At 44.1% G+C, this 10,005-nt stretch overlaps 1 protein-coding gene across 1 annotated transcript; it reads right to left on the bottom strand.

Annotated features, from left to right (window-relative positions):
* Nucleotides 1-3,467: 3,467 nt before the first annotated feature.
* Nucleotides 3,468-8,859, bottom strand: LOC143849308 (uncharacterized). Its single transcript, XM_077358296.1, has 2 exons — nucleotides 8,656-8,859; nucleotides 3,468-4,665 (listed from the first exon to the last, which is right to left on the bottom strand). The coding sequence occupies exon 2, from the start codon at nucleotides 4,592-4,594 to the stop codon at nucleotides 3,491-3,493; it is 1,104 nt and encodes a 367-aa protein (XP_077214411.1). The 5' UTR covers nucleotides 4,595-4,665; nucleotides 8,656-8,859; the 3' UTR covers nucleotides 3,468-3,490.
* Nucleotides 8,860-10,005: the final 1,146 nt, after the last annotated feature.

Here is a 10,005-nt window from a genome sequence, read left to right on the forward strand (position 1 = left end):
CAAACACAGAGACATACTGAGAATCAGATTTCATTGAATTGAAAGAAGTTACATCATTATCATTGGACTCATCCTGAACAGGTTCAGGATTCACATAGTAAATAAACTCAGAAAATGACTCGCCTGGACTAGGCACTGACACTGATTCACTCGACTTGACTAGACTTGACTTAGCAATAAAATAAGATGGAAAAACATCAGAACTCCAGTTTGAAAGATTTTCTGTTGCAGGTGCAATCTGACTCTGAGGTTCAGTAAAGGTATCATTACTCTGAATAACTGCCACTAGCATATCTTCACAATCTGTCTCTTCTTGTTCTTCAGAATAGTAATCAACATCAGGCACATTTTCTTCAAACAAAGATTCCAGCACATCTGGCTCAAGGTAGACTAACCAGTCCTCAACAGTTTTCTCAACATAATATATCGGCGGTTCTGTTTCTGGGAGAGCAAGGCCACTGAATATTTCAAAACCGGGTATCATGATCCCTGTCACTGAGTCATACCATGGTTCAGAAAACCCATAGTATGGAAACGTCTCACCTTCTTTGATAAAATGACCATTCATTGATAAGGGATATGGAGCCATTAGGAGTACCCTTCCGGTGCGGCGGATTTCTTCCTTCAATTTCAACAATTTTTCCATGGCTTCCTCCTCCTCTTCAGTAGGTACATATCCAAGACCGAAAATTCCATGGTTTGCTTTGATTGGGCGCCAGTGAGATGCCTTGCTTGGATCACGGCCCAAATTCATACCAGGGAAGTAGTTCATTTTTCTCATCATCTTGGCCACCACAGAACTGATGGCGAACGGCAAACACAACTCCTCCCGAGAGGCATCCTTGTAAGAGATAACAGCAACCTCGAATGCGAAACCATTCAAGTTGTAGTCATCTGCTTTTGCAACTGGAAGGATTAAAGTTTCTCCTGTTATTTGCCCTATTTCTGGCTCTTCATCACCTCTGACAGTGAACAACTTCCCATCTTTAATGAACTTCAATTTTTGGTGAAGGGTTGAAGCGACAGCACCTTCCTTATGTAACCAGGGACGTCCTAGAAGCATATTGAACGAGGCTTTGATATCAATAACTTGAAACTCAACCTCAAATTCTTGACCGCCCATAACGATCTTGGTGGTGAGGACTCCGACCACATTTCTTCGGGTATTGTCATATGCGAGGATACCAAGGGTTGATTCGGCAAAATCAGTGGGACCGAAACCCAAGGTAATGGCAGTTCTTAATGGACACACATTCAACGCGGATCCGTTATCTACCAACACAGATGATACTTTCTTGCCTCCACAAACAATAGTGACATGAAGAGCTCTAGCATGATTCCGACCTTGAGGAGGCAGCTCTTGATCTGAGAAACTAATGGCCCTGGTGGCCTGGGTTAGAGCAACAACTTCAGCCAGTTGCTCCGGAGATATCTCTGAGGATACCTGTGTTGTATTCAATTCTTTTAACACAGCCTCTCTGTGTTTCTTTGATGCTATCAATAATCCCCATACAGATATAACAGCCTGAGTTTTCTTTAACTGCTGCACAACTTCATCATCTGGATCTTTCACATATTGCGGCTCCTCTCCTCGAGCCAATGCCCCTGGATTTTCGACTCTCAATTCAACAGGTTTGAAAATTCTTCCGCCCCTTGTCACATGTCTGACTTCATCCAATTCAGGCTCATCATAAGTGATAATTTGAGGGACTTGTGGCTCATAGGTGATTACCAAGGGAGGTACAGACTCTCTTAGGTGTGATTCATCACAGAATATGATTTGGGGTTCAGAGATGGGTTCTAAGGCACATATGAGGGTAAGAGGGTCAAACTCAGGATCTCCTATGGTTATGGCATTAACGGCAGCAGGAGGATTTGCATGACCAGGTAATGGGTTTTGGGTGACATTGGGTCTTGGCTGGAATGCAATGACTTTCTCATCAATGAGTTTCTGGATTCTAAATTTCAAGGCAATGCAGTTGTCAGTAAGATGACCAGGACCTCTGTGGTACTCACAGTGTAGGTCAGCTCGCCAACTTGCAGGTAGAGTATTGGGGGGAGGCCGGATGGCAGGTAAGGTTATGCGACCTGAAGCAAGACACTGCTTAAGCACCTCTGAAGATGGAATGGGAAGAGGGGTAAATTCTACCCGGGTTTGTTGCCGAGGTGCGGTTGCGGTTTGAGCATAGTCCATTACTAAAGGTTCTTGGGACCTAGAGGATTGAGCATTGGAACGGGAAATACTATTGACTTGGGCTGGAGGGGACTTTTTGAAATCTCTGGGGTTTGGGTTGCTACGGTTGAATACACCTTGAGCCATAGCCTCCTCTATCTGGGTGCCAGCCACGATGAAGTGTTTGAAGTCTGGATAGTATTGCAAAGACATGTGATACTGGAGCTGGGGGGAAATATTTTTCATGATTATCTGGACTTGTTCTTCCTCAGACGGGCGCTCCATCATCTGAGCTGCTATTCTCCTCCATCTTTTCACAAAAATCAAAAAGGATTCCCTCAAGTCTTGCTTTGTTCTCTCTAAATCCTTTCTGGTGATTTCTGTCCCATCATCATATTTGAATTGCCTGATGAACTGCTCGCCGATATCCTTCCATGTCCTGTAACGAGTCTTGTCCAAGACCATGAACCATCTCCTCGCAACCTTGGTTAGGGAAACTGGGAACAATTGAGCCATTTGCTCAGAAGATAACCCTTGAGGCTGACACATGATGGTGAACATTTGCAAATGTGTGATTGGACAACCCACACCATCATATTTGTCGAAATCGGGCATTTGAAAATTGGCAGGAAGGCGAATTTCGGGAAATAAAGTAAGATCACTGGGATTGAAACCACCCTGGTCTTGAAACTGAATGTCTTGAACTTTCCTGGTAAGAGTCTCTAATTTCTCCATAACAGACTTATCAACCATGGACTGAGAAGGCCTACTGTGATTCTCGCTGTACTGCTCTTTTTCTAAGTCTTCTTCGACTTTATCAGGGATATTGATGAACACTGTTTGGGCAGGTGCTACTGGAGTAGCTGCTTGGCGCATAGGCCCTTTATCCTTGGACAACGACGGTCCCAACTTTTCAGAAAGCTGAGCCTTGATAACTCGGTTTTCTTCTTTGAGTTCTTGAAGCTGTTGGAGAATCAAGGTAAGAGTATCGGTAATAGCAGCGGGTGGAAGACCATCTTGGTTGTCTGCCATTGGTGAGGATGAGGACGGGAAAGAAGGAGATGCTGGGGTTCTTAGAGAAGGTGGCGGAGAAACAGATTTCCTCTCTAACCGCGAAGAGACCCGAACCCAAGGAGTATTAGGGTTAGCTATGATGTTTATTGCCCTGTAATATCCGAAAGACATATTTTAAAATCAGAGAGAAGAATAGACGATGATGCACACATAGACAAAGATAATGAAAGAGAAGGATGGACTTTATTGATCAATCATTAAAATTTGAGTACATGGTTCAATCTTTCAAAGATAAACATGGAACTAAGCATTCTTTTTAGACTTCTTCTTCGGACGACAATCTTCCTCAACTGACTCCTTTAAAGGTTTGATGATTCTTGCATCCCAAGCAGATGAAACAGCTTTGACAATCTTGGGCTTGAGACCCTCAGGCGGATAGAAATGATGAAGGGGAGGCACAATGGATTGCTCCCTTCCATACTGACGCTGAATCCTGGCAGGAACATAAAAGGAAGTCTTTTTGAGACCAAGAAGGCGAACGTAGTTAGCTTCTCCGGTGTTGAAGACAGCTTCTTGGATTCCGGGAATTTGCCAATAAATCTGATCTTCTTGGCGAGAATTTAACCATTCAACCCAATCGCTTTTATGATCGAAAGAAACATCATGACGCCATTCACTGAAGGTGTATAACGTATGATCAAAATGGACAGGAGCTGCAATTTTTAGCTTGTGGCATAACCACACTTGAAGTAATGCAGGACATCCTGAGAAAGACCCAACGAAAGAGCGAATATAAGAGCTTGGACCTGAACTGGCACGAAGGTGAGCCATATCATCCAATCCATTGAAAGTTTCTGCAAGCATAGTAGGAATTGGATTGGCGCCACGATCCATTTGATCAACGAGGTCCAGAAGAACAGCTGACGCAAAGCGAGAAGGCTGGACAGTGAGGAACCTAGCAAAGGAGCAGAATCTCAAAGCGCGCCGTCGAGCTTTTTGAATATCAACAGCACCAATGTATCCAACAGGAGGGTAAATGTCAATCAGTCGCTGCATGGACACTTCTTGGCCTTTCATGAAAGAGTTCATGGATTCATCTGGATTATCCATCAAGCAAAGGAACAAAGGACGATAATCTGGAACACAGGATGGCTTCACTAGAGGGCCATCCACAGGATATTCCAATAAGGCACACCATTCTTCAAAGGTGGGACACATTTCTTGGTTGCCAAAACGGAAGACATGATGATCGGGATCCCAACACTCTGATGCGGCATAGAGTAATCCCCAATCGAGCTTGATGGTTGCCACGTAGCCGAAGAGATTTTTCTCTTGTTCACTTATGGCGTAGATATGGGATTCTCTTAATGTACCACGGATCCAATCAAGAATTGTACGAGTAGACATAGTGCCCGTAAGCCAAGAGAAGGGATATAAGAATGATCAGGATTACATGAACACGAGATTGGGATAAGTTCCTGCCAGTACAAGGAAAGTATGAATACATGATCGAATCACACGATAGAAGAATGAAAGGCATACGATCGAAAGATTAGATGAGATAGCATAAGATTGCTTTCAACGGATAGATCAAGAATGACTAATCCTATGAGATCTTTGGAAATGATAGGATTTATATCCTAACCCCTAAAGGAAATTTTTTTTTTTTAATCTCGCACATTTTAACAGTGTGACCTGAAGGCATCAACCCTAATCCTAATCAAGCGGAGTGGAGAGAGGATCTCGACTCATGACTTTGTTCGTGTACCTAGGACCGATCGTAGCCATTGGAAGATGGTCTACGGCCTAATCTAGACACAAATAGGCAGGATATCCTAAACTAGGCTCACACACGTGATGCACATGTGTTCGTATACTACATGCATGTGTGGGTTAATCTAGGGGTAAGGCCAAGAGTTCCCTTAGCGCGAATCCCTGTTCGATATACTGTACCAGTGTCCGGCGTATCAGTACGTGAACAAGAGATCCGTTTACGTACCATAAAGGTACCAGGCTAAGGGTGGAATGCTTCTCTAGCACAGAGGCACCAGGTGATGAAATCCCAGTCAACCATGCTAGATAACACTCCGGGTTCCTAAAATAGGACGTGTGTGCACGTGAGATGCAAGGGTTTAGATGCAAGTGATGTAAGTGTGTGCAATAAGTTCGCGCGATCTATGATGCCTTCAGGTTTTGTTAGATTAAGTTTGAGTAAAATGTGATGAGAAAATAAAACAAGACAAACTAATCTGACAAGTATACAAGAGATAGAGTTCTTATGAGCCAGTTAAATTAAATTCAAATGAATTATCTTTTGGAATTTTAATGAAGTTAGGTGATCCCCAGCAGAGTCGCCAGACTGTGGGACCCGGATCCCGCGAGAGGGGTGGGGCGCGAGCCGCCTCGCACTCTCTCTCTTGGTCTCTCGTATCCACGCGATTGGCGTGTGCATTTTAATGTTGATTTGAATTAATCTTTCCTGTGAACTTGGGATCACTAAGGCAATCCGAATTCCACACGAAAGAGACTGACAGAGTCGCCACCTAGATGTGGGATCTAGGGCCCGTAATTAACCAGAAATCTAGACTCGCTACCTGGTTACGAGAATGGAAGGTATGGGGAGTTATCCGCCACATGCACCATTCCTGCCCGATAATCGGTCTTCGATTCCAAAAGCTAACTCTTTTAAATTTATTTTAAATGGCTCATTCGACTCTATGTTAATGTGCGAACTAAGTGACATGCATCCTATGATCTAATTTCAATGTGAATCCTAGATGTGTATCTTGATTTATTAATTTGTCTGGATTCATTCTAAGTGAAAGTTCTCCTAGAATTCTAATTTCATGGAAAGCCCTAAATGATTTGATTAAGCATTTACAAGAAAATTAATATCCAAAACACCATAATTTGTTGTGGTGCCGACTCGCGGGTGGTATGCCATCAGACATCCAAGCTGCCTACGTACCCAAGCCTCACTGGGATCAGAGTCGACGTAGTTCGGTGCACCTAAGCTAAGTTACATATGCCTAACTCAACTAAGACACCGACCTAGACGGGATTGACTGTTTCAACAGTTTTAGGAGAAGTTATTTAATTCAAGTTGAGGATTTTATTATCTTAGGATTTCATCTAAGATGCTATATGATTCTCATCTAAATGCAAATGGTCCCTTAGACTAATGCAGGTTTGCCTTACATCCTAGTTTACTAGGCTTGTCCTAGGGAAAGATTGGGTGACTAGTGTAACTAGACCTATGGCACGGTTGCTATACATAGCAAGCGTCCGTGATGAGACTGGACTCCTAACTCTAGGACTCTCTAAAACTTAGGACACGACACGACACCGGTGTTCCTAAATTGGGCTCTAAGGGTCCTTACGACGGAAACCGTGATCCAACGGTTCCGAAAGACACAAGACAAATCGATTTAAATTCTCGAGGTTAGTGAAAAAAAAAAAAATGGAAGAGATGATGAAATAGTGTGAGGGAATGAGAAAGATAGAGAAAGGTGCGACTGAACTTGGGAGTGCCAAATTGCCTACGTACCCCACGATGGGGATCAAGCCACACGTAGTTCCGCTGGGGAGGTTGCTTGGATTTTGGAAAACAGGATTGGTATTTGGATCAGGAATCGGGTTTGTATTTGAGCATTGGACTTGAGATTCAGAAACATTGATTTAGCAATGGGATTTTGGAATTGGGAATTTGCATCAAAGAATTGAGCGTATAGGAATCATCAAGGGTTTGAATTTTGGGAATTCAAAATGGGCGGGCTTATGAGATTCGGTCAAATGGATTCAGACATGCGACTCAGATTGTGTTGGGATATGACTTGGTTAGGCAAAAGGGAGGAAGTTCTATTAGGTGTAAAAGGGCATTAGTAGAATAGGGGAATGACTCGGTTGTGACATGGAAGGCCGCAACTTGGTCGAATGCGACTCGGTTGCATTGGGATGGGTTGATTAAGGAATTGGATTGAGTCAACTAAGGGGAGAGTCCAATCGGTTAAAGAGGTTGAGCATACTCGACTAGAGAGTTGGGTCAACTCGACTAGGGAGGTTGGCTAGAGTTGACTCAGTTGAGCTGGGTTGGGATCCCACTTGGATGGATTGTATTGAGGCGATTTGACTTAAGCCGCAGGTGGCCTGGCTGGGTTAGATTTAATGTAACCAGATTTATGGATAAATGGTGTGCCTCAGTGAGTGGACAAAGGTATGGCTTGGGTTGATGTGACTCGGTTGAGTTGTGCTAGGGTCAGGTTAGGTGGGGTTAATGGTTGAGTTGGATTGGATTGGGTTAATGGTCAAGGTCAAGTGCGGGTTGACTTGGCTTAGACTGGATTGGAACTGGTTGAGCGTGGATTGGGGTGCGGCTTGAGGTTTGGGTGGTTGGAGTATCTTAGGAACCAATAGGGCAAAGCGGCTCTTAAGGGGAATGAATTAATTGGGCCGAATGGGCCCGATGGCCGGGTTAACTGGGTTGGCCGGGTCTATTGTAGGGGTGTATGAGGGTACTGTTGGGTGGATGAATGAAAGGCATGTGGTGTATGATGTGTGGCTATGGTTATAGGGTTTAAGGCTTATGGGTATGGGTTTAGGTGTGGTTAATGGTTAGGTTGGATTGGGTTAATGGTTAGGGTCAAGTGAGTCGGGTCTAAGTTAGGAGCAAACCCGAGACTAGCCATGGTCTAACTAGGAGGAAGCAGGGTACAAACCAGGGTGCGGACCAGGGTGCACCAGGGTGCGAACCAGCAGGGAACCAGGGTGCGAACCAGCAGGGGAACCAGGGTGCAACCAGCAGGGAACCTGGGTGCAACCAGCAGCGAACCTGGGTGCAACCAGGGTCTAACCAGAGTGCGAACCATCAGGGAACCAGGGTGCGAACCAGCAGGGGAACCAGGGTGCAACCAGCAGGGTACAAACCAGGGTGCGGACCAGGGTGCACCAGGGTGCACCAGGGTGCGAACCAGCAGGGAACCAGGGTGCAACCCGCAGGGGAACCATGGTGCAACCAGCAGGGAACCTGGGTGCAACCAGCAGCGAACCTGGGTGCAACCAGGGTCTAACCAGAGTGCGAACCAGCAGGGAACCAGGGTGTGAACCAGTATCGAACCTGGGTGCAAACAGCAACGAACCTGGGTGCAACCAGGGTCTAACCAGAGTGCGAACCAGCAGGGAACCAGGGTGCGAACCAGTATCGAACCTGGGTGCAACCAGCAACGAACCTGGGTGCAACCAGGGTCTAACCAGAGGCTAACCAGGGGGAACCAGGGTGTGAACCATTAGGGAAAAATAAAAATGAAGATAAGATGGGTTAAGAGAAGAGGGAAACATGTATAACTTCAAAGTCTACCATCAAGAAGAATGAGTAAAGATTGATCCTAGATGCTTCCTAACATGGTTTTTTCTTTTAAAGTAAAAGATATGCATGAAAACAGACCCTACATAGAATTGAAATAAATGCCTACCTCTTTGAAAACCCACTTTGTGTTTGATTTTTCTTTGATCTTAATTCCTTGAAGATGATTCCTTGCTTGATAATGACTGCTTTTGATATATATCACCCAACGTATCACCCGATCCGGCAAGGATGGCCGAACCCTTGAAGAGATGAGGGAGAGGGATGAATTTTCTAAGAGAGGGATTCTTTTTCTTCTTTTTCTTGGATGGTGGGATGAGAGGGTATTTATAGGAGAATGGGATAGGAGGTTAGGTGAGGTTAGGTGAGGTTAGGTAAGGTTAGGTGAGGTTAGGTAAGGTTAGGTGAGGTTAGGTGAGGTTAGGTGAGGTTTGGGTGGTTAGGATGAGAGGAGAGGTTAGGTGAGGTTAGGTGAGGTTTGGATGGTTAGGATGAGAGGAGAGGTTAGGTGGTTTTGGATGGTGAGACCCAGGTCAAGATCTGTCATTGATCTAACGATTTACGGAAATCGGGTCTCGGAATGGAATCAGGGTCCGGGCTATGAAGTGACCCTAGCTTATTTTGTCCCGATTGATGATCCGTAAAGTCAGATCAAGATATTAATGACCTAAAACATATAAATCAATAATAGAGGGGGTTCTCACATGGATTTAACACACTAAATTCACTAATCAGGGTATTTTTCAATTTTTCGGATCTAATCATCTCACCAGGTACATCTCTTTATCATTTTGTTTTTTTTCAAAAAATTTGAGGATGGATCAATATATTAGGTTATTGTTGGTTAAAGTAAAGCAAAATGTGGGTGTCTACAGTATCCTACCTGTATCCTTTAAGTATATGATTTATTGTCAATACCTTTCCTTTTGTAACTCAATATTTAGGGTTGACCCTATTCTTATCTTATTTACCTCCTTTGATTATCAGGTGAACCATCATGCCTAATGATAAATTGAAGAAGTGGATGAATGATGAAAGAAGATATTGCCTTGTAGAAAATCATGCTAGCCATAATCTTAATGTACTCCAAAGCTTACCCTACATCAAAGTAGATTGGAATTTCCTCAATGCAGCCGTTGAATTTTGGCAACCCGGTCTTCACGTATTTCGCTTTGGCATGCAAGAAATGTGTCCAATCATTGAGGACTGATGTCATTTGTTAGGCTATGATTGCAAGGGTACCCTAGTCAGACTTGAATCGAAATTGGATTATAACACTAGTTTCAAGAAACTGTTTCCCACATCACCTAAGCCTGTCAGTTTCTTTTTAAATGATAAGGGTTTGTCAGTTCCCCAATTGGTCAAAGTCTTTTTTTGATTTAGGGAAGTGCACTCGAGAGCATCAAACCAGTCGCATTTATGCCCTAGTTCTTTGTGTTTAATCCCAGGTGGCTCCTTT

Source organism: Tasmannia lanceolata, unplaced genomic scaffold (assembly GCF_043159265.1).
Source record: "Tasmannia lanceolata isolate RefF3 unplaced genomic scaffold, GAP_Taslan_0.1 ptg000018l, whole genome shotgun sequence".
NCBI lineage: Eukaryota > Viridiplantae > Streptophyta > Magnoliopsida > Canellales > Winteraceae > Tasmannia > Tasmannia lanceolata.

Excerpts from the sequence above, each read along its gene's own strand:
- LOC143849308 (XM_077358296.1), bottom strand. The coding sequence starts at position 4,594 with ATGTCTACTCGTACAATTCTTGATTGGATCCGTGGTACATTAAGAGAA.